This window comes from Pteropus medius, unplaced genomic scaffold, assembly GCF_902729225.1.
Source record: "Pteropus medius unplaced genomic scaffold, Ma_sr-lr_union100, whole genome shotgun sequence".
Taxonomy (NCBI): domain Eukaryota; kingdom Metazoa; phylum Chordata; class Mammalia; order Chiroptera; family Pteropodidae; genus Pteropus; species Pteropus medius.
Genome location: NW_024346692.1, coordinates 2,167,936 through 2,193,975, shown reverse-complemented (window position 1 = coordinate 2,193,975; position 26,040 = coordinate 2,167,936). Strand labels below are relative to the sequence as shown.

General features: G+C 32.0%; 1 protein-coding gene across 3 annotated transcripts in view; it reads right to left on the bottom strand.

Annotated features, from left to right (window-relative positions):
- The window catches only part of ATF7IP (activating transcription factor 7 interacting protein), a 104,236-nt gene that overhangs the window by 8,637 nt on the left and 69,559 nt on the right, over window positions 1–26,040 (bottom strand). For all 3 annotated transcript variants that reach the window (XM_039876413.1, XM_039876412.1, XM_039876414.1), the window contains exons 7-13: window positions 21,092–21,171; window positions 19,850–19,938; window positions 16,866–17,504; window positions 12,257–12,321; window positions 7,034–7,112; window positions 3,896–4,051; window positions 271–453 (exon numbers count right to left, since the gene is read on the bottom strand). In XM_039876413.1, the coding sequence (XP_039732347.1) occupies window positions 271–453; window positions 3,896–4,051; window positions 7,034–7,112; window positions 12,257–12,321; window positions 16,866–17,504; window positions 19,850–19,938; window positions 21,092–21,171 (1,291 nt within the window). The remainder of the gene's footprint in view (window positions 1–270; window positions 454–3,895; window positions 4,052–7,033; window positions 7,113–12,256; window positions 12,322–16,865; window positions 17,505–19,849; window positions 19,939–21,091; window positions 21,172–26,040) is intronic.

The window sequence follows — 26,040 nt, the reverse complement described above, 5'->3', positions numbered from 1 at the left end:
GAGTGGAGTATAGACCAAAATCAAAAAGGGTACCATAATTATACAGGCCATGACTAAAGTTAAGTTGAAGATAACACACAGAGCACCAATTATATAACATTCATGTCTAAATTTTCTGGTTAACTCTAGTGGAAGAAAAATGAATTATTAAGAGTTTTAATATGACATTATAAGCTCTTTTCACTAAATCTAATATCAATAAGAGGCACTCCAACTAAATGCTGAAGAACTATCCGTAACTTGGGGCCATATACAAGAAGAGTCTCTTACTATTTTGGGGATTGACCTGCCGCACAGCAGGAGCCTGCATAACAGTTCCTCGCAGGGGAGCCTGAGCTGGTGGTGCTGGGAGAGTGGTATAAACCACTTGGTGGTTTGCAGGAGCTCTTGGTACAGGAAGTCTTGTGGTCACCTGAGTTACTGGACGATGTGTTACATTCACGGTGGTTGGAGCTAATGAAAAGTAGAAAAAAATATTAAGAATATAGTAAATTCTATGTTAAGAGTATTAAATGGTGATTCACTTTGTACAAAATCTAACTCTAAGAAAGAGACAACAATCTCCTTTTGTAATCTTGATAGGGCCAACCGAAACTAATATTATAATCCAAACTTCAGAAAAAAAGAGCATCTCAATCATGTCCAATAGCCTTCATCTCTTTACTCTGACTAGATCAATAAGCATGTGAAGATAAAGACAGGGTTTAGACTCAAGGCTATGACCTTAAAGGAGTCACTTAAAAGAGCAAATTTTCCCTCTTCAATGTTAAATTGTTCTTAGCAGAGTGGAATTTTAGGCCTTCTAGGCTATCTTTAAATGGATATAAGTCCAAAAGAGTTAACTCTACATTCCCATAGTTCAAGAAACTAGTTGGCTATTATAACTGACATTTTCTTCAAGTGAACCAAACCATCTCTTATTCAAAACAATAAAACATCCATTAAGATACAGACTTTCTCCTTCTCTACTCTGGCATTCCTCCTAATGTATATTCCAGAGCATTAATGCCTTGAATGATGTTAATATATATCTATGAAAACTGGGTCTTAAATGTTCACTTATAGCATGGAACTACAATAATGATTTTAGGAGTCAACAGTTTTTTGTTAATAACTCTGAATTAGAATCACATTTTACAAATGACCACATATAAATTACAGATATCATAAAAAACAATAAATTTCCTTTATATGAATAAATGAATTCTATAATAAAATAAATTTGGAGTTAAATGTTATATATAACAAAGATGAAAGTATACAAGGAAGAATACTTATCTCTTCATCTCTTTATTCCTCATTTTATTATCTATAGGTTTATATGACAACATTTTCTTCTAAATTATCTAAATTAAGTGACTGTCATTTTAATTACACTAGATAAAATTCCATGTAAACTCAATGTTTTCTTTAAGGAGAAGTGTGCTTAAATAAGTTATTTTGTAGATAAATCTCTATGCAATGGGCTATTTTATGAAGAAAAATTGTCTTTACTGGCTTCCAAACGGTTTAGGAGATATTGAGTACATCTTGAAAATGTCTCATTTATAGCTTCTTGAGAAGTAGCAAGTAAAATATTAGTGTATACTTCTTGATGGTAGTGCTAGGCCAGTTAAAACTGATTAGAGTTAAGAATTATTTAAAAATTCCTATGGAGAAGATGGCCATCTAAAGCCAGAGAGAGAGAGCTCTCTCACCATAAACCGACCCTGCCAGACCTTGATCTGGGACTTCCAGCTTTCAGAACTGTGTCCTCGGTGAGTCAGGTGCTCCTTGCTGAGCAGCGCCTAGACTCACACTGGTGGCAGCTGGCCTCGGTTTCTGGTGTGGTGGCCTTTTGAGGCAACTGTAAGCACAGCATCTGTGGATTGCTTGCTGAATCTTAACAGTAGCCCCAAAAGGGCACAGGCTGGGGCTAAATTTGGGCCTACAGGTGAACCCCTCTCAGGACTGTGCCACTGGACAACTACTTCACAAATCCACACTAATAAGACCGGGAGACTTAGGAGCTTTGCTTAATACATAGAAACAGACACAGAAAGGTAACCAAAATGTGAAGACAAAGAAGCAGAAACCACATGAGAGAACAGAACAGAGATCCAGAAATAATGGAGTCAAGCAATCTAACAGATGCAGAGTTCAAAACACTGGTTATAAAGATGCTCAATGAACTTTTGGGAAGTGTAGATGAATTCAGTGAGAACTTCAACAAAGAGATAAAAAACATAAAAATGGAAATGGAAATTATAGAAGTGAACTGGTCAGAAATGAGGAACACATTATCTGAGATGAGAAGTATATTAAATGGAATAAACAAATAAAGAAAAGGATCGAATGACCTATATAGAGGATGGGAAAGCCAAGGACACAATCCGAATGGAAAGAAAAAGCCAAGACTGTAATAATAATTTAAGGAACCTAGGGGACACTATTAAGGGTAAAAGTATCCATGTCATTGGGGTACCTGAAGGAAAACAAGATATCGTAGAGCTATTTGAAGAAATAATGATGAAAACTTCCCTAAAACCCAAGGAAGCTCAGAGAGTCCCAAGAACCAGGAACCCAAGGAAGCCCACACCAAGACACATCATAATTAAAATGCCAAAGGTTAAATACAAAGAGAGAATCAAAAGCAGCAAGAGAAAAGCAGTTAGTTACCTACAAGGGAACACTCATAAGACTAGCAGTTGATTTCTCAAAATAAACTATGCAAGACAGAAGGGCTTGGCACAAAATATAAAAAGTGTTGAAAACCCAAGACTACTTTATCCAACAAAGCTATCACTTAGAGTTGAAGGACAGATAAAGAGCTTCCCAGACAAAAATAAGCTAAAGGACTTTATCATCACCAAGTCAGTGTTACAGGAAATGCTGGAGGGACTTCTTTAAGAAGAAAAAAGATGTATCAAAAACAGGAATAAAAAATGGTAATAACTACATTCCTATCAACAAGTACTTCAAATGGAAAAGAATTAAGTGCTCCATCCAAAAGATAATAGTGGTTAAATGGATAAGGAAACAAGACCCCTACATATGCTGCCTACAAGAGAGTCACTTCAAATTAAAAGACACACACAGACTAAAAGGAAGGGGATGGAAAAAGATATTGCCTTGATGGACCTAGAGGGTACTGCGCTGAATGAAATGGGTCAGACAGAGAAAGGCAAATATCGCATGAACAAAATCAACAACAAAAAAAGCAGAAATAAACTCATAGATACAGAGAATATTTAGAAGGATACTAAATGGGAGGTTTAGGGGGACAAAAAAAGGCAAAGGGATTAAGAGGTACAAATGGAGAGCTGCAGAATAGACATGGAGATGTAGAGTGTAGCATGGGGAAGATGGTTAATAATATAATAATAATGTTAAGGGAGAAGAGGGGTACTAGATTTAGTGGGTTGATCACTTGTGAGTTATGTGGATCTCTGATCACTATGCTATACAACTGAAACTGGTATATTATTATATGCCAACTATAATTTTAAAAAAACTCATTGAAGTGTACAATGTAAATATAAGCAACTAATTGTCTATTATATTTCAATAAAGACAGGGAAAAAAATCCTATTTAATCAGTCAATTATAACTTCTTGGTTATAATCAGAATGAATCATCATACCCATCTCTTCCAGAAAAACTATATTCATTTCTACTACGTCTAGTGGCAGATGACAAAGGCACATAGTTTAAGTCTTCTATATAACCATTCTATATCGGTTCTGCTACTTAAGATGGTCAGCAAAAGTAAATTATAATGCATTCAAAAAGATACACAATTTTCAAAATCACAATAATTACTCTTAATTTTCTGTCTAATCTTTCCACTTGATCCATAGTCATATTTCACCGAAGACAAAACTAATGCTTCAGTTCAATGAGTCAGCAAGTTTACCTGTAGGTAGTAAGTGTATTGTTGTCTGAGATGGTCCACTTGTTGGCACCCCAGACGGTTGAAGAGGAGGTGCTGGTTGGATGGGTTGCAATGGTCGAAACACAGGCTGAGAAGAACCCATGGTTGACACAGGAGTGTGATTTAGCTTTTTAGGGTCTGTTAATTAAAAGTGAGGCATTATAATTATTAATAATAAAAAAAAAAGCCAAAATACAGGTTTTTCCTTTATGGGTGAATTTTACTTTTGCTTGTCACTCAGTCACATTTACTGCTTAGAGAAAAATTTCCTTCTATTTTTTTTCAATTGAACTTTTAATTTTTTTTATTTTTAATTTTTTTTTAGAGGGTTTGCTCCTTTATTTATTTTTAATAAAAATTACTGGGGTGACGCTGATCAACAAATCCAATAAGTTTCGACACTATGTTGCATTGTGTGTTCACCACCCATAGTTAGATTTCCTTCTGTCACCAAACATTTCACCCCTTTTACCCCCATCTACCTCCCTGCTCCTCGCCTTCCCTCTGGTAACCTCTAAGCCACTGTCCATGTCCATGAGTCTCTGTTTATCATGTTTGTTGCTTTTAGGTCTATATCTCACATATGAGTGATATCACGCGGTTTTCAGTTTTTTGTCTGACTTATTTCACTTAGCATGATTATCTCAAGATCCATCCATGTTGTCACAAATGGCAGTATTTCATCTTTCCTTATAGCTGAGTAATATTCCATTGTATATATGTACCACATCTTCTTTATCCAATCATCTATCATAGGCACTTCAGTTGCTTCCATGAATAATGCTGCTATGAAAATCGGGGTGCATATATCTTTGCGGATAAATGTTTTCAGGATTTGGGGGTAAATGCCCAGAAGAGGGATTGCTGGATCATAGGTTAATTCAACTCTTTGTTTTTTGAGGAACCTCTATACTGCTTTCTATAGTGGCTGTACCAATTTGCAGTCCCACCAACAGTGGATGAGGGTTCCTTTTTCTCTGTATCCTCTCCAGCATTTGTTATAACTTGTCCTGTTGATTATAACCATTCTAACAGGTGTGAAATGGTATCTCATTGTGGTTTTGATATGCATTTCCCTAATAGCTAGTGAAGTTAAGCATCTTTTCATATGTCTGTTGGCCATTTGTACCTTCTATTTTAATTACGTGTATTTTTCCCAATTTGAAAATCAAATCAGGATGTTAAATAATTCACTGTTGGTTCCATCACAAATCCTAATTCACATTTACAGAAATAGTTCTGTTTTGTTTTTGATGAAAGAATCCTATTTCTGAACTCAATACAACATAATATTAATTAGAATAATTTCATTTCTTACATTTATATCTATATCAAGGGCATTCTCCTAGACAAATACCTATCAATTGATGAATTTTGCACCAGAGATCTTGAATTCCAATTACTCTACTGTTGTTTACATTCTTTTAATAACACAGATGGCTGCTTATTTACACTATCCAATCTTTAAAGTAAAATACAGAATGTCTACCTCAAAAATGGTCTCCAAAAGCCTATGAAATACATATTTGCATCTCAGAAAAAGCCCTTAAAAATAGGTAACCCACTATATGGTATAAAGACTATAAGCCAAAAGCTCCTCTATCCAAAATGATCCCCACTGATTTCTGCCCTAGAATCTGCCACAGAATTCTAAAATGGAAGTAAATTTCTATGTAAATAAAATTCTAAAATGTAGATAAAATTCAAGGCTTTAGCAAGTGATATTTTAATTGGAAGAATTTAAGATATGTTCAATAGTGAAGCAATGGAAAGAGACTCCACGAAGCAGGGACGCTAGAAAAGGAAATGGCAAGAGCACTGATAGCAGACTTTGCTTATTTTCCTTTTTATTCAGGATCAGCCCTACATGTAGCCTCTCAAAAATAACGTGTATTTATTTTTGCCTTCTAAGAGTTGCTATATTTAGACTTGTTTATAAAAAATAGTGAAAGCAATACAGATAACTTGAAACTTTGTAAGAATAATCATACTGCTCTAATTCAACCCTGACAAATAATGGCATAAATCTTCCAACTTTACAGCAGTTTTATAAAAAAAAAATTATTTTACTGTCACATAATCATATAGCTACTTAATCTTATTTCCCTAGAACCAAACTATCTTACTCCCTAAAATATAATAATATAATATTTAAATCTCTAGGTGTTTTGAATTTAATATCTTTAAGGTCATAATTAACTTAGTACCTGATTTTACGGTATTTTCCATATGGATTATATAATTATAACCACAGAGTTTTACAGATATATCTGTGAAAAGTTATTCCATGCAGTCAAATAAGTTTGGGAACTACTTTATATCTTGAATCATTCCTGGAGATTTACATTATAAATGACCACAGTAAAAGCTCAGAGAAGTCTATAGTTAGGAAAAAAAATATATTATTTTGTTTACTAAACATTTCCCAAGCATATTTAACCATGGAACTTTTTATTCATAGAACACCTATTAACACTGCAGAAGAATAATCTGTAATATTAATAAATATCTATCTAATATAATTTCTAAATATTGTAACTCAAAATAATATCAAGGAATTTGGGTATGCATGCTTTTTAACATTCCTTTCATTTTAATTTAGATAACAGTAAGTAATGGAACTTAATTCAAATAACCAAAATTAAATGTATATACTTAAAAGTGCCTACATTAAAACACACACACACACACATACACACCCACACACACACACACACACACACACACCCACCACCCAATCTACACACCCATTTAAAGTCAGAAGAGCTGGATTTGATTTCCAGTTCCCTTACTGACTCATACTCAGTGAAACTGAGCTCAAGTCTAAAAGGGCATTACAGGGTTATTGCAAGAATCAAGTGAAATGACAGATATAAAAAGTTAGGTGGCTCCATAAGTTAAATATTCTCCTAATTATTGTTTTCCTCTATGACTTATGCATATTCACTCAAGATGTGATTTCTATTTTTTAATTCTAATCTAAAAAGTTCTCATTCTAGAAAGGATATAACTACACCAAGCATATGCCGTAGCTATCTGTCTTCACTGACTGTTACACTAAATTGAGAGGACAAAATGGTATCGAAGCATCACTTAGTATGATTACTTATATTTAAGTACCTTGTGAAGCTCCATTTTCTTCATCATCCATTGTGAGATCAATGACACCACCAGAATCACCACCTGTGGCTTTTCCACTCTGAAAAACAAAACATTTTCATTTTGTAAAAGGAACTCTTGCAGACAAAGGAAAAATAATATAATATTGAGGAGAAATGAGGATAATGAATGACCTGGTTCAATCTGGACCCCAAATGGCTTTACCTGAAGAAACAGTGTTTGTCAGATAGACCCCAGGATACTCACGATCTAAACATATGCCACATAAAAAACAATTCTGAAATATTTTCACAAGAAATTCTAGATGGTTTTTTAAAAGCTGTCAATTGCTTAGAGCTCTGAAATTAATTAGGTGCTTTAAGTAATAAGTGATTAAACACAAACTATTCATTTTCTAACATTTAAAATGTTGACCAATCCTAAATTAAATCATTATTATTTATTCATAAAAACACCAAAGGCAACTTTAAAGCTAGAATTAGGCTAAATAAAATAATCTAAATCTGTTTTTTCCCTAAAAAATGGTATGGTATGATGGAATATGGTGTGTTGCACTATTAACTGACATCCAATTTGACTTAAGTTAAACCATCATACAAAATCATTAGAAATGTAACTCAAAAAAAATTTTAAGCCATATAATAGCCACAAAAAATGAAAAGCAATAAAACACAGACTTAAAGCACCAGGATCCTGGAGTCAAAAAGACTGAGTGCATCTTTTAGTTACAATACTTATTAGCTTGGCAAATTTCTGTTAAAAGGTAATTTGCAAAATCTGGATATGGAGTTGCTTACGAGGATTAATCTAAATATGTATACATGGAGTTTAGTACCAAGGGTGATATAATGGTAAGTGCTTAGTATAGTCATGTGCTGCATAATGACATTTGGTCAACACTGGACTGCACATAAAATGGTGGTCCCATAAGATTAAAATGCAGTTAAAAATTCCTATCACCTAGTGACATCATGGTTGTCATAATATCACAGTACAACATATTACTCATGTGTTTGTGGCGATGCTGGTGTAAACAAACCTACTATGTTGCCAATTATATAAAAGCATAGCACATACAATTATGTACAGTACAGTACATGATACTTGATAATAGTAATAAATGACTATGTTACTGGTTTATGTATTTACTACACTATACTTCTTATCGTTATTTTAGAGTGTGCTCTTTCTACTCATACAAATAACTTGCTGTAAAAAAGTATGCTAGGCTATGCTGGCAGCAGCCTCTTACATCTTGTGTTTAATGCGTTTCTTAATTGTACCATTTTTCTCTTGTGTTGTTTTGTACAGTAACATGCTATACAAGCTTGTAACCTAGGAGCAAAAGGCTATTCCATATAGCCTAAGTGTGTAGTAGGGGCTGGCTATACAATCTAGGTCTGTGTAAGTGTATTCTATGATGTTTGCACAATGATGAAATCCCTTAATGACTCATTTCTCAGAACATATCCCACTTGTTAAGCAGCACATGACTGTATATGTTCATCACAATCATATTATAATGTAGATTAACTCAAAATGATTAAGGTTTTCATCTGCAAAACTCAAATTTTTTGAAGTTAAAGAAAAATAATTCTTTGAAGTTCAAAAATTCAGGCCCAATTGCAAGACAATGTTACAATTATAAACCATTCCATGATAATGACTTCATAGAAAATAACTTGTTAACAAACACGGCAAATCTGTAAAGTCCAATACTAAAAGTTCTTAACAAAGTCTGAATGAATGTATCAGAATCCACTTGCTACAATATAAGGTTCACTTTTAAAATTTACTAAAATTTAAATTTATCAAAAGTTATAACAAATAAGTAGACTAGTAAAGTAGAATCCAAACAAAGATAAAATATAGTCAAAAGAAAATGACTCCAAGAGGAGCCAGATGGTGAATTTGGCAAAGATTTCAAAGCAGTTGTTAAAAATGTGTTCAAAGAATTAAAGGAAAATATGATAGTAATGAATGTGCATATAAGAAATCTCAAAAGTAGAAACAAAAAAAAAAATTGAAAGGCAACGGAAGAATTAAGATAAAATATTTAAAAAAAGACTGACACAAAATAAAGCACAAAAAAAGCACACAGAAACAAAAAGATGAAACATTTTAAAAATTATAAAACAGTAGACCTAAATACAACTATATTAATAATTATACTAACTGTAAATAGACTGAAATCTATCAAAATGTAGGAATTGTCAGATGGGATAAGACATCAAGAAAACAAGAAATAACTAAATTTTTTCTCCTAGATATTCACTTTAAGTATAAATACACAAACACAGTGAAAAAAGCAAGCACAAAAAATTATGACCATGTAAATATTAGACAACATACAAAGAGGGAAACTTTATAATGATAAAAGGGTCAATTTGTCAATTTCTCCCATTAATTTTGTTGTCTTCACTTCATATGTTTTCATGCTCTATTATAAGGTGTATGTTTTTCTATAATGTATAAATATAATAGGACAAGAAGGTCTACAGGTCTACAATCAAATCTAATCTACTGAATTACACTTTTATTGGCTATAACCTGACAGATACAATTCACCTATTATCATATACTACAGTAGTTTCCTAGCTATATTTTCGTCTTGACAAATAAAATTGCGAATTATTTCTATAATTATTAACAGCAATTAGGTAATCAGATAGCTGGCATTATTACTACTGGGCTCTCTGCCAAATATTTTATATTCATTAACAAATTTAATCTTCACAATAATCCTATGAGATAGGGTAACAGCATTAGCCACATTTTATAGGTGAGAAATCCAAAGTGTTAAATAACTTGCCTAAAGTTTATACACTAGTTAAGTGATAGGAGCCAGGTTGTGAGACTCTAGAGCTTATTTCTATGCCACTAGGTGCAGATTTATAAGCAGATACATTTACATGTATGTGTATATTTACATTTTTTTCTGGCATCATCTCCAAGAAAGCTTATTTAATGAGACATCACACACGTTTAAATCTGCAATTACACATATTACTAAAGTTCCCTATCAAAAAAAATTAAGTAGGTTTTAATACTAAGAATCTATTTTATTAAAAGGTTATTAACTAATCATGTGTACTTCCCCAAAACGACCACTCTTTTTAAGTGAACACTAAAAAAAAATTTCAAGAGAGCAAAGATATTAGCTTTGTTGGTTTTTTTTGGTACTGAAACAAAAAGAACATATATGAAAGGCTATAGTAGGACATTTAAACAACTGCAATGTAAGTTAATACAGAAGACCTGGTTGTTTACTCCGTGCACGTCTCTCCAAGGGAACCTGGAACTATAACTGAGACTTGAAAGGTACCAAGAATGTAGCCCTTGCAAAGTTTACACTAACAACTGATAATTTTGTTATGTATACCTTGAAAACTGGACTGTGTCACACTGGCTTGATAGGACTGATTTACACAAACATCTAGACTGATGATGTACACCTTATTTTATTGTTGGGGTCCTGAGTTTCGACTGCCATGGCTGGTTACATAGAAAGACATGGCTATATATGATGAGTCCTTTAAAATACCTCACACCTTGAAATTCAATAAGGCTTCTCAAACAGAGACTCTTGGCAAATGTCCCTGCAGTTAATAAAAAAAGAGAAAACACATCCTATGCGATGCTGGACAAGGGAGGACTTAGAAGCCTATTCCTGACCTCTGTGAACCCCATTTGATGCGTATCTTTTTCCTATTATTTTTACTCTCTACCTTTTTGCTGTGTAAACCATAAACATGAGTATAATCTGCAATGAGTCCTTCTGGCAAATCAACAAACTTAAGCTTGAGTCCCTCAAAATAGCAACTTAACTACAAATAGTGGCAAAAAAGAATTCTACATTGTTTTACAATGATGCTGATAATTTGAATAAATTTATTTTTCACTATTTGTAAAGTATTATATAAAATGAGGTAGATGAATATGTAGTATAATACTTTATGTGAAATAAGGTAATACTTATTTGGAAGATGTTAGAGAAATCTTCATTCAAGAACTACAAATAATATTTTTCATATTCAGTTATTTCTTGATTAGGTATGATTGAACAACAATCATTTCCATACAAGCACAGTAAAAATAAGTTAGCCACGTGTACTAGAAAGTGTTAGCCACGTGTACCGGAAAGCGATATTCTAAAGAATAATAGGCTATTTGTTTCACTGAGGGAAATAAAGATGTTTGTAAATTCTTGGTTTAGTTTAGTTTTACCTAATAATGTCAGACTTCCTATGTCACATAAAAATCACTAATCAACATTTTCCACACCACATGTCTTCTAGAAAATACCCTATATATACTTTTAATTGAAAATATAGCAAAAATCCAAAAGACATCCTCAGAATTAATCATAACTTTGATCTTTAATATCATACACAAAGACTGCTAAAATTCGTATAAAACGAAATATTTATCGCTTTAATTTGATCTCTAAATCATGGTATATATCTAGCTTTGGTCAAAAATCCATCATTTTAAAGCAAACAGTCATATTTAAAAAGATCATTATGCCCTTGTTTTAAAATTCATGTAATTTATTCATGCCTGCTTATTCAAGATTTTGGTCTTCCAGAAAAACTATACGAATTTCTTGAAATAATTAAGAAGAAGAGAAGAAAAAAAAACTATCAACAACCTAAATGATGTCTCTATAAATCTATTATACCTAAAGCAATATAGTAAAAGAAGTAGGAAGAACACTGTTAATACAGGGAAAAAGTAATTACTCCACCTCTGGGTAATTAAGATTTAACATAAAAAAGTACCAAGACTGGCAAAGTGCTAATAAGCTATCAAAAAGATGAAGATTTTCTTTGCAAAAAGTTATTTTTAATCAACTCTGAAGAAATTAAAATGGTGCCTCTGTATATGTGCTAGGGGGACAAGAATAGGGGGAAGCCAGCGAGACCCTTAAGAAGATGGACCAGAAGGAAACTACACTGAATCTTTACACTAAATAAAGGCAAATAACTGAATTCTCAATTATATAATCCAAACTGTTAGTTAATATAATAAATGAGTATCACCTCTAAGAAACTCAATTTTTGTCAATTATTACAGAGAAGTTGTTTGAAAATCTTTGGAGAGCTGTAAAAAACTCTCAGAAAAATGATTCTAATTTTCACTGTATTAAAGAATACTGATGGAAATCCATTCTCCTGTGGACTATAATTAGAATTTTAACTTGAAACAGAAGGAAAGTCTTACCTGTGATGTGCTATCAGCTGCTTTCTTATTAACAGAAGTATCTACTGTTTTGTTTGTCTGGTTTTCTGAGGAGTCAAAAAAAAAAAAGTCAGTCATTTTTAAAAGCATCTACAAAATGTGAAAGGTGAGTTGCTTTATATATAACAATTTATGCAATTTTCTCTAATTTTTTTTTTTGGTCTATCAATATGTCACATTCATGTGTAAATGGACTCCGATAGACCACTGCTACAATATATTTTAGAAGGGCAAATTCACAACAGAAATCAAAAAACTTCATATTCCAATTGATCCAGAAATTTTAACTCTATCCTAAGAAATATCTTAGGGAAATAATTTAAGATGTGCATAACTTAAATGTTCTAATATGAAAGAATGGTTAAATAAAATATAATTCTTCCATACTACATACCTTTAGAAAAAAATTTTAATGACATGGCAAAAGTGTGTTAAGTTTATTAGAAAAATTATAAACACAGTGCTTCTGAAAAAATACACCTGCATAATCTCAATAAGTTCAATTACAGATGATTTTTCTTTATTCATTTTTCAGTTAAGTTGTGTTAAGTTCGTGATGCACAGACTCACCCACACACCCACATAAAAGTTACTTTCAGAACAGCACAAAGTAAAACAATGTTTTTCTGTCTCAATTTCTAAAGAGAAGGTATTTGATTTTATCAAATGTCTTTAGACTCTACTGAGGTGATTATTTAGCTTTTCCTCTTTGGTAATGTGGTGAATTATATTTAATAGGATTTTTCTAATGTTAAAACATCTCGTTAAATATGTTAAAAAGCTTGGGTAAAGTATGGCATTCCTTTCATTTGCAAATCTTCAGAATACAAATAAAAAAATAACATCTGGAAATAGACTATGTATTTCCATATATACATATATAAATCTATAAATTAAAAAATCAGAATAAACATCTATCTGTAGAAAGAGGTTTTTCCAGGCTAGGGGGAGGAGTCCCTTATAATGTCTCCCTACTCCATCTGAATTATCTTAGTTCTTTTTGTAGAAAGAATATATTAATATATTATTTACTTTAAAAAAACTTCAAATTACTTCATTTATAATAAGTCAGCATCTGTTCTGGACTGTGGAGTTCCTGAAATACTACTTAATAAAAAACTAATTCCATGTTACTTATCCTACATGGTAGAGTATTAAAATACACAATGACATTACCAAAACATCAGTGATTTACAATGTTATAATGTTATATACAATGTTAGACTACATTCTTTTACATTTGTTTTTACCTTCTTACATTCTTTTAGATTTGAAACTCGTGTTTTTATTTTCAAGTGAATATAAAAGATAACTTCAGGTGGAAAGTAGATGAAGGCGCTCCATTTTTATTTTCTACTGAAATATTCTCATACAAAAAAAGAATTTAACACTCAGGTAAAGATTTAGATGCTTAATAATAAAATGTTATATACATACACACGCATGCATATGTTTTTAAATAACTATATAAGTTTTGTTATCTAGCATGATTCTTTCTTTGCCCTAATTGTCTCAATGCTAAGAGTCAAAGAACTGTAATAATATTCATTAATCTAGATTTTCAATTAACATTCCCCTACTCCTTTACTACAGACAATTTTCTTGATTCTTAATGTAACATTTTACAGTTTCACTGCATCTTTTTTTCTTTTACTATATTGTCTACTTTAGATGACTTCTGAAAGTAAAAAGTTATAAATCAATCTATCAATAAGACTGGTGAGGGTGTACAATCAAAAATTGTACCTCAAAATCTTTATCATTTGGGAAATACTTCTATCTTACTATTCTTAAAAAATATTGTCATTTTTAACCAACAGTGCATTTTTACCAGAGTTTTAAAGGGTTTTATATGAGTGCCAATTAGTAGTGTCCCTGTGTAGGTATGGATAATGTATGGAAATGAATGAAATGCAAAACTTTTAAATCATTTTTACAACACCATCTCACATCTATACCCTCTACAAGAGCCTCCTAACTAGTCTCCCTAACTCCACTTTTATCCTGTCCAAACCACCCCCTCACAGCAGCCAGTATTCACAGATATCATACTACTCACAGCAAAAATCTTTAATCCTGTTTTCCACCATCTTTTCATTTATTTTCTTATACCTTTACAGACCTCCCATATCTTCTCATTGAAACCTGCATATCTTAACATTCATCACATTTATAATTAATTACTTATGTAAGAGCCAAATTCCCTATTTGACTGTAAGGTTGGTGAAAATACAAACTATTTTGCAGGGCTTTAGAACAAATATAAGCACTCCATGTTTCATGAATGACTGACATTAGCTATAATTTTATCCCTAAATTACCAAGTAGTCTCTAGGATAGTTTTTACTTTACCATAAACAGAAAATATTGACTGACTCTATGAGGATATATCAACTGTAATAAAACATATAAAAAATACATGCAGTCTAGTTAGAGCACATATATTCTAATTAAGTCAATAATACCTAAGTAAGTATAGGACTTAAAATGTTTTAATTACATATCTAATCACATTAGGGATGTATTAAAGTTTGGTTTTTAACTCTATATTGAGCCAAAATTTGCTATTTGGCTTCAGCTTAGTCTCTTGGAAGCCTAAATAGCTAAAAGCCTACTTTAATACTTTAACATCATTTGTGGCACTCCTGAAATTATGCATGTTCAAAGAACATATCAACTCATAGGATTTTATTCTAATTAACATTATAAATAACATATAAAGCTTATCATTCATTTATGATAATATCTAATAATTGACTTTCAAATGTATGTAAACATTCTAAATAGAACTTGAAGATCTCCTTAATATAATTTATACATTAAATACAAATATGTTAAATAAATGTTAAAATATAAAATTTTAAGTGTTAGTATAAACATGTATTATCATAAAAGTAGAATGATGTACTAATGACTGAAAACTTAATTTTATATACAAAAATAATTTAAAACATTCAAATAAAACAGACTGATGCTTATTACAAATAATAGAATGCATAAGCTAGATAACTGGGAAAAACAGATCCTTTGTGTCCATAAATATTAACAAAAATTTTAAGAGAACAAAATAATAAAATTATGATTCTGATATTTATAGACATATTTAGTGTACTAACATTCATAACATTAAACAAAATCTTTTTAAGTTATTTATTTCTTTTAATGACCATGGTCTTTCAGGAAAAGTTCAATATTTAAGAATATATCTTAGCTTGCGACCATTAATTAAAAACAATGTCAACTGAGGCTCAATATCTCAAAAAGACGAAAAACTCCAATGTCCATGATAAATCATCTTCCACCTGACGTATTAAAAAATACTAAGGATCAGAAGAAAAAAATTAGAGAAAACTGAAGTAATCCCCTAAAATCTTACTCCTTCACTGATAGTTAAAAGTAAGCATCTTTTAGGGTTACAAACATGAATTAGAGTGTTTAATGAATAATGAGGTAGCAGATAATGCTAAGAAAGTTATTGTATTCTATAAGCATTCAAGTACTAATATTAATAACAACTGCATTTTATAAAACATTTCAGATTTACTCTTACATCCCAGATGTTAATTATATGAGGGTGATATTCAGATTCAGTCCAATATTAATTTTGATCTGCTACTCATTTACTCTCTTAACAACTCTGAAATATCATCACTATTTTATATGAGAAAATATACCAAGAGGGCAAGTACACTACGAATGGCTACATGAGAAATTGTTTTAAAAGGCTCATATATCTCACCTATAAATGTAATTTTGTACTTTAGAATCTGTTGCTTATGTTTCATGGTCATTTACTATGTCAATAAAACAGATACTGTAGCAACTTCACTATACACATGATGTCTACCCATTCTTGCTGTCTTTCAAAAGCAGTGGGGATAAATGTGAAGTCAGAAATGAAGAATAAGCAATTTCAAGAATGCATAAAAAATGTATGTTTTCTAAGAACAAAGACATAAAGATTTTAAATACAGATATGATCAAGCTCTCCTTTTTGCAATACTTCAAAGTACATAGATATACACAAACATAATCAAATACTATGTCACAGGGGAAAATATACAACAGAGAAAACTAAACATTTTGTAGTAAATTAGAGAGGGACAAACCTATTTTTAAACTGTTCAAAAATAGAAGATACGCGTGATGAACGCATAAAAGATTTTTCCAAATGGGTAGGGAAAATACGTGGTATTTTCCTCTTATAAACATATATTACATCAATTATATAATTTAAAATAAACATGTTATATTCAGATATTCCTGGCAAATGTATTATAAAAGTAATTTGTAATGCTCGCCACAGAGCCTAAATGAAAAATTCACCAATTAGGAAAATTCCTAAAAGATAAATTACAAATGCTAACTTCTGACTCATATACACTCTCTCTCAAATTCCATTTTAACAACATCATTTCTTCCCTAACTAAAAACTTACTCAAAATAATCTCCAGGATATTCTATTTACTGTTTTCCCAATAATGCTAGCCTTTCTACATACACGCACACACAAGCACAAACACGCTCACGAATTCTATATAGGCCATTAATACGCTTGCATTTCTATTATTAAACCTACATAGTGACTCACCAATTCTTGGGGTAGTAGTGCTGTTCTGTTCTGAGGGAGATGAAGTACTAAAAGCAGAAATCGGAATTTTCATCTGTATAGGACCACGATTATTTGATGGACTATAGAGTCCGGATGGGCCTACTGTGGGTAAAGAAGTCCTCGTGGCTTGTACAATAGAGTGTGCTGTTGGAACAGCCTGTACAGCAAGTGTTGTTCCTAATGGTGCAGCACTGGCAGGAGAGTTCCTTTGAATACTAGAACTGGGCACAGAAGGAGCGTTGTTTGGTTTAGTGGGGTTTGGCAAGGATGGCAAGGATACTGGATTTTTGGTAAGACCACTCACTGCAGGTGGGCTTTGTACAGAAATGAATTCAACGTTGCCAGATGGTTGGTTGGTCACTAAAGTCCCTGGATGGCTCTGTAAGAGCTGAGGCTGGGATGATACCGCAACAGGTACATGCAAAATCACTGGTAAAGGTTGTAAAGAGATTGTAGGTTGGGGATTTCCAGTAGGCACCTGGGTAGTAGCAACTACAGTGGCTGTGTTGGGTGCAGGAAGAATTGACGTTGCTGTCAGAGAACCCGAAGTCACTGGAGTCTGCAATTTAGGTTGACTACTGACAACTGTTTGAGGAGTGACAAGACTGGTTGAAGATACTATGGAAAGAAAAAAGAAGTCTCAGTTTAAACGGCTATCTTCATTTATTAGCTAAGATAATATAATAATACAAATTTAATACATTATAGTAGGTAAAATCCTTCATAATTATTTTTTTTCCAGATGTAAATTCTTGAAATTCTTAAAATTAAATTTGTAGAATTATTTTTGCATCTGTTGAAACGTTCATAAAAATATCACATGAGTTATAATTAATATGGAGAACTGCTTTCTCATTATCAAAACAGTCTCTGAAAACTACTATAATCACTTTAGAGTGATTGGAAAAAGTCAAAACACTGAAAACTTGGAAAAATTGTATAGATATTTTTAAAATTACACTAAAAACATTATAAATGCTTTAGGACACTGGCAATATATATGCTCAAATAGAAAATCTAGTAAGAGTTGTCACTATTAGTGAAAAGTAGGTAAACCTGGTCATGTATTTTATCATTTGGACCATGTGAAACCTGCATCTATGGATCAAGTTGTATTGAATTGCCTGGGAGAGGAACTAGAGAGGGAAGCCTGCCTGTATTGATACTCTATTGACATTATATGATATGGAAAATAGCAGAGTGAAGATGGGAGATGAACTGAGAAATAAGGGAGGTGATACTAAAGACTAGAGAAAACCAAAATCCTGGTCACTGGAGTTTTATAGTAATCTTGTTTCAACTATTTGTTTATTCTCATTTGAACAGGTTTGAAATAGATGACCAAGTTTCTTTCTCCTTGATTTGTAGTCTTTCTTTGAAAACCATAAAACACCAGAGTAGCAATTCTCAAGGTGTGATCCAAGGGACACTTGGGGGTTTCTGAGACCCTTTCAGGGAGCTTGCAATGTTAAAATTATTTTTAGAACAATAATAAAACATTACTTGACTTTTTCACCATGTGGATATTTGCACTGACAGAGCAAAAAGCAATGGTCAGTAAAACTTCCGATGCCTTAGTACAAAAATCAAGATAGTGGTACCAAACTGTCACTGCATTCTTTATCAAAAGATGTTCACAGTAAAAAACAAAAACAACTGTTTCACTTGACAATGTCCATGATAAAGTAGTAAATATTAATTTTTAAAAATCTCAGCCATTGAGTACAGGTCTTCTTAAAATTCTGTGTGAAGAAATAGGAAGAATACATAATTACGTCTGCATGCCAAAGTAAGATGGCTGGCTGAAGGAAAAGTACCTGTACGATTGTTTGAGCTATAAGCTAACACCCTTTTTCATGGAAGTCCATTTTTACTTGAAAGGATGACTTACAGACATACTGTGGTTATTCACACTTGGGTATCTGGCAAATCATTTTTTGAAAATAAACCAAGTAAGGTAGTCATTTCAAAGAGAACAATCAACAGTATTTATTGGCAATAATAAAATCTGAATTTTAAAAACCAAAACCAAAATTAAAACTTTAGAAAAACTTTCATCTGCCACTGACAGCATGACAGCTTCCCAAATCTTTAAAAAGCATTCTGAGAATAATAGTCAAATAAATTAATGCAATTTTAAAAAATTATTAATGAGATGTGTCAACATTTGGACGATTCAGTAAGTCAATGAACATTTTCCAAATGATCAGTGAATGGTATTAGTAAAAGATCTATCCAAGTACAAGACAGACAAATGGATTTTAATGAAAAAGAAAAGTTCATTGGTATGGTTTTAGAGTCCACTTTGCAACTAACCTTTAATAAACTACTATTTGACTATGTCAAAAAAATACCCATAATTCTCTAAAAGAATTAACCCTTTTCCAACTACATATTTGTGTGAGGCTGAATTTTCTTCATATGCTTCAGTCAAAACAACAAATTGCAACAGACTGAATGCAGATAATAGGTATGAGAATCCACCTTTCACAGGCCATCTTAATATTTTAAGTGAGACACAGAAGAACTTTATAAAAATGTAAGACACACTTTTCAAGCTTTGAAAAGTTATTTTTTTATTAGAACGTGATTTGTCTTACATGATATGGGTTTATTGTTTTTAAATGAATAAACATTAAAAATTTTTATTTTAATTTTTACTAAAGTAAGTATCAATTAATACAACTCACATAAACAAAAGCTTTTTGGGGTTCTTAATAATTTTTTAAGATTATACAGGGATATGGTGACTGAAAGTTTGAGAACCACTAAACATTAGAATTTTTATATTTTTATGCATATGTGTAAACCTTAATGTTTAAATAAAATTTTACACTTAGCACTCAATTTTAGATTGATATGCTCAGATTCTAAGTATATTTCAACCTCAAAAGAATGTGAAAAGAAAACCAAAGCCTTCAATTACTAAGAAAATATATTTCATTGTTAAATAATATTATTACCTGTATTCACAGAGGTCTGAAAGGATGGCGGTGCACTCTCACTTACATTTCTTTTGAATTCCAGCAACTGTCTCACTGTGCCAGCATTTCTATGAAATACATACAAATAGTAACGGATATGCCATTCTGAGGAACATCAATTTATGTACGGAGAAAGCAGTGCCCATAGGGAAAAAGAGTGGCTGGACCTGGGTACTATATGTAGCGCTAAACCGCGAGTGAGGGTATTCAGGCAAAGCTAGCACACAGACTTCAGAATGCCGGGGGTCTATGGCATTAGGGAAGAGACTGCCTCTTATATTCTAATGTCCTTAATATTTTTACCTGAAAACTATATGTATATCCTAGTATCTGTAGACATTAGTTTTTATCATCCCTGACTAAAACATTTCAATTACTTGAGAGAATACTACTTAGCACAAGTGATTAAAGAAATCTGCAATCACCAGAGAAAGCCTTAGATAAATTAGCAAAACCAATAGCTACAGGTGAACAATTACCACATAGCAAAAAAGAAACTACAGTTAATCCAATATACTAAACATTTATCTCTATGTAAATATGTAAGATTACATTCTAGGATTCTTCCGCAAAATAAAATTAGAACCTTGTTCTCTTATTTAAAAACTTGAAAGATTTGTTATTTTAAAACTCTTGTACACTACTGGTAGAAATGTAATTTGGTGCAGCCACTATGGAAAACAGTATGAAGCTTCCTCAAAAAATTAAAAATAAAACTATCATGTGATCCAGCAATTCCACTTCTGGATATTTATTTGAAGAAAATGAAAAGACTAATTAGAAAAGATATCTATATGCACCCCCATTTTCATTACATCATTATTAAGAATAGCCAAGATATGGAAACAACCTAAATGTCCATCTATGGATAAATGTATAAAAAAACTTACCCACATGCACACACACGCGCGCGCACACACGTAACATTAGCCATAAAAAAGAATAAAATCTTCCCATGCACCAACATGGATGGAACCTGAGGGCACTCTGCTAAGTGAAATTAGTCAAACAGAGAAAAAGACAAATATGGAATCTAAAAAACAAACAAACAGAACAGACTGGTGGTTTCTAGAGGTGAGGGTTGCAGAGTGGGAGAAACGGGTGAACTATATTTTGTCTTTCATTTTTAGTTTAAATAAATTGAACTGAAAACAAACAAAAAGAAAAAGAGAGGACGATAAAAAAAAAAGAAAACTTGACAAGACTCTTTATAATTCTCACCTGTAGGGCACATTGTTACTGCTGTTGACATCAACTACAGACTTTCCTGGTGATACAGGTACAGGTGGGTTTGATGGATTCTGAGGGAGAAAAAAATACCAAGGTAAAATAAAACCCAAAATACAACAAAGCTTTAATAATAAGACCTTAAATGCTCTGTCAATGTATTATGTTACTTCTATAATACAATGGAAACTACTGCTGGTTGAGATAAGAATTTGAATCTTGGAATTACTACTTATTAGTTGTGCCTTAAGGAAATTACATACCAATTAAAACAACTGCTTATCATATGAAATATGAATATAATAATTTCTATATCTCAGTTTTCTGAGATGAGTAAATAAAGAATATGAAAATGGCTTACATGCTGTAAGGGTTCAAGAAACATTAATAAAAAATATAAATAACAAACTAGTCACATTCAATAAATATTTAGTGAATGCCTACTGTATACTAGGCATAGCAGGCACCAGACTACCATCAGAAACTCAATAAACAGGATATATATTTATTCTTACCCAGGAGTAGTGGATTACCAATTAAATAGCATCATCTTAGGCCACAAATCAAAACTCTTGAATCGAAATTATTTTTACAATTGTTGTTTTAAAAAGGACTACTTGCTACTATGTGACAAAATTTCATAAAAATGTCTCAATTCTAAACTTAAGTATCAACTAATTTCAGCCTTTCCCCCCAAAAAACAAGGAATATAGAAATAAAATTCTAACCTACATGTTAATTACCATTATTTTGGTCTCCATCAATAATGACATTATTGTCACTGATTTCTTAAATTGAGAAAAACAAAATAACTCTGCTCAAGACTTAATTAAGTGTAACAATAATAGAAGTTAAACCAAAGGTGATTAAGTGCTTAGGATCACATCAAGCAGATGCCACTAATCACTCTTCCCTTCTCAAACACAAATACATCCTGCTGCTTCTTATAGGATAAAAGAATAATTTTTACCAACCAATATAGCATTGTACTAGTTATGTGTGTAGAACAGACAAAAGATAGAATTAAGGCAAACTGCTCTAAAGGTGCTTAACATCTGACTATAGATACAATAGACATTTCAAACAAATAGAAAAGAAAATTAAAGTATAACAGTGTAGAGCAAATGGAAAAACTGTTTTAAAAAGTTTTTTTGGAAAGGAATGTATCTTCATATAAGTCTTTGAGTAATTAGTACATTCAAAATGGTTAAGATGAAGGTAAAGAACATTTTGGGAAGAAAAACAGAAAAAGGAAGAATAAAAGCATAATAAACAATACTAGATTAGAACGTAGTATGGAGTTATCACATACAGGACCTTAAACACTACAGTATAGTGACATCAGCAAGATGGCAGACTAGGAAGCCCCATATCATTCTTCCCTCAGACAATGACTTAACAATATACAGTCCAAATTTCTTTTGTGAGAATTCCAGAAACCAGATGAGAGTTACAGCACTCCAAGCAAAGCCATGAAGAGGTACACTATAGTGGGTAAGAAGGTCTACTGCACTTACCCATCATCCTCTATCCTCTTCTCAACACAGTGTGCCACAATCAAGAGAAAATTCCCCACCTGCAACTTTTCTTTCAGGAAAGAAAAAAAGGAACCTGCATGTAACACATTAGGCTTTTTGGGGTACTGCCCGAGGAACTGGTTTCTGTCTCCCTTAACTTGAATAAGTGGCACACACTAAATATCTGGAGAATGGATGAGAACAAAGGTGAGCCTTTCAGCTTGGTATGGGAACAAAAAAATTATAGTAACACAGACAGACAGCAGGGAGATCTCCAAAACTATGGCTTACAAAACCAAGACTGCAATATGGAACACATGAAGGGTTGGAGGGGAGCTCCCAAGTAGAAACAGATGAATTGCTTCAGATGGCAAATTACATGCACAAGTTCTGAGAAGATGCACTTCTAGAAAGGTTTAAGAGGCCCCAGAGTATCCACCTGGGTTCATGAGCGAAGGTCTTCCTCCGTACAAAGATATTCTGAAAAGACAGGGAGAGGTGGCTGTTTTGTCAAATGCCTACATTTCAATAAAAGAGAACTAGACATACAAAGAAATAGGGAAATATGGCCCAATCAAAGAAATAAATCCCTAAAAACATAGATTTGTGTATTACCTAACGAGAAATTCCAAATGAACAAACAAAAGAATGGTATTAAGATGCTCAATGAAATAAAAGAGAACATAAATAGAAAACTAAATGAAATTAGGAAAATGATGCACAAAGAAAATGAGAATACTAATGAAGAGATAGAAACTTTAAAATAGAACACACAGGATACTGGAGCTGAAGAATACAACTGAAATGAAAAATTCAACTAAAGGAGATCAATACCAGACTGTATCAAGCAGAATAAGGAATCAGTGAACTTGAAGGAAAGTCATTTTAAATGATCAAGTTACAGACAGGAGCAAAAAGAAAAAATAATTAAAAATGAAGACATCCTAGGGGATTTTTGAGACACCATCTAATGAACTGATACATCCATATGAGAATCCCAAAATGAGAAGAGATAAAATGAGCACAAAACCTACTTGAATAATGGCTAAAAAATTCCCAAATCTGAAGAATTAAATTGACATACAAATTCAAAAGCTCAAAAACTCCAACTAGGTTAACTCAAAGAGACCTATACTGAGAAACATACTCAAGTTGTCAAAGTTGCTGATAAAGAATTTTGAAAGCAGCAATAGAAAAGTGACCCATCATATTCGAGGTTTTGCTCCCATAAGATTATCTGTGGTTTTCTCAAAGAAAGATCTCAAATCACCATCCTAACTTTACACTTTAAAGAATTAGAAAAAAACAAAATCTAGCAGGCCACAAAGAAGTAGTATGATACATTCAAAGCACTGATAGAAAAAAGACTGCCAAGCAAGAATATCATATCCAGCAAAATTTTCATTCAAAAAATGAAGGTTAAATTAAGACTTTCCCAGATACAGAAAGCTGGGGGAATTCATCACCATTAGATCTGCCATATAATAAATGTTAAAAGGAATTCTTTAAGTGAAAACGAAATGACACAAAACAGCAACTAGAAAGCACAACACAATATAATTCTCTGGTAAAAGTAAATATACAAACAAATACTGAATCTTGCATTACTATAAAGTTGGTGCATAAGTCACATTTAATTGTGGTATAAAATTTACACATAAGAAATAACTGTAAATCTAGGTTAAAAGATATATAATATAAAAAAATATAATGCATGAAATCAATAACAAAGTGGTGAGGTAAAGATGTAAAGTTGAGTTCTTATATGTGACTGAAGCTAAGCTGTTACAAGTTTAAAACAGTTGTAACTTTACGATAGTTAATGCAATACCCACAGTTCTCTCAGAGAAATACTTATAAAAGATACACGAAAGGAAATGAGAAAGGAATAAATGATTGTCACTACAAAAAAAGTCAACAAAACACAGGAAGCAATAAATGAAGCTCTAAGGCAAATAGAAAATAATCAATAGACAAAGAAGGACATTATATAGTGATAAAAAGGATCATTAACCAGATATAACATTTATAAATATGTATGCAAAGCCCCCAAATCTATAAGGCAAAAACTGACAGAACTGAAAGAGAAATAGATAGCAACACAATAATAGTAGGAGTCTTCAATATATTCTATATAGTAGACAGATAATTCAGACAGAAAATCATTAAGGAAACGGCAGATGAACACTATAGACCATATAGACCAAACAGACCATATAGACCAACCGCATAAGAATATAATTTTTCAAGCACACACAGAACATTCTCCAGGACAGATCACATATTAGGTTACAAAATGAGCCTTAACAAATTTAAAAAGATAAAAATCAAACCAAATATCTTGTCTGAATAAAAGTAGAAATTAACAGCAAAAGGAAAATGGAGAAGTCACTAATATATGGAAATCTAAAAACACTTAAAAATCCAGCAGATAAAATAAAAAATCACAAGTGATATTAGAAAATATCTTGAGGCAGATATAAAACAAAACAAAACCTACCAAATATTTGGGGAAAATAATGCAGCAAAAGTAGTACCAAGAGGAAAGTTTATTGCATTAAATGCTTACATAAAGAAAGATCTAAAATCACCAACCTAACTTTACACTTTGAAAAGTTAGAAAAAGAAAAAACTATACTAAACTCAAAGTAAGAAGGAAGGGAATAACATTACTGCAAAATAGAAAACATAAAATAGGGGAAAAAAAAATCAACAAAACTAAGAGTTGGAATTTTAAAATATCAACAAAATTGGCAAAAGTTACCTAGATAACTGAGAAAAAGAGAGAAGACATAAATAAATAAAATCATAAATTACAACTGATGCCACTAAAGGATGAGAGACTACTGTGAACAAATTGGATACCTAGAAAAAAATGAGTAAATTCCTAGAAATATACAACCTACCAAGACTGAATCAAGAAGAAATAAAAAATCTGAAAGGACCTAAACAATTAGGGAAATTGAATCAGTAATGAAAAACATCCTAACAACAAAAAGAGCCAAAAACCAGATGGTTTCACTGGAGAACTCTACCAGACATTGCATTGAAAGAATTAACAACAGTCTTTCTCAACTCCTCCAAGAAATTGAAGAGAACACTTCCAAACTTATTTTATGAGGACAGCATTATACTGATACATATGACACCTCAACAAAAGAAAACTACAGGCTAATATCCCTGATAAACAAAGATGCAAAAATCCTCAACAAAATACTAGCAATCCAAGTTCACCAACACATTAAAAGGATTTTGCAACATGACCAAGTGAGGTTTATCCATGGAATGCCAGGATAGCTTGACATATGAAAATCAATATAATATACCACATTAACAGAACGAAGAAAAAAAGCCACATAATCTCAATTATTGAAGAAAAGCATTTGACAAATTCAACATCCTGTCATGATAAAAGCACTCAACAAA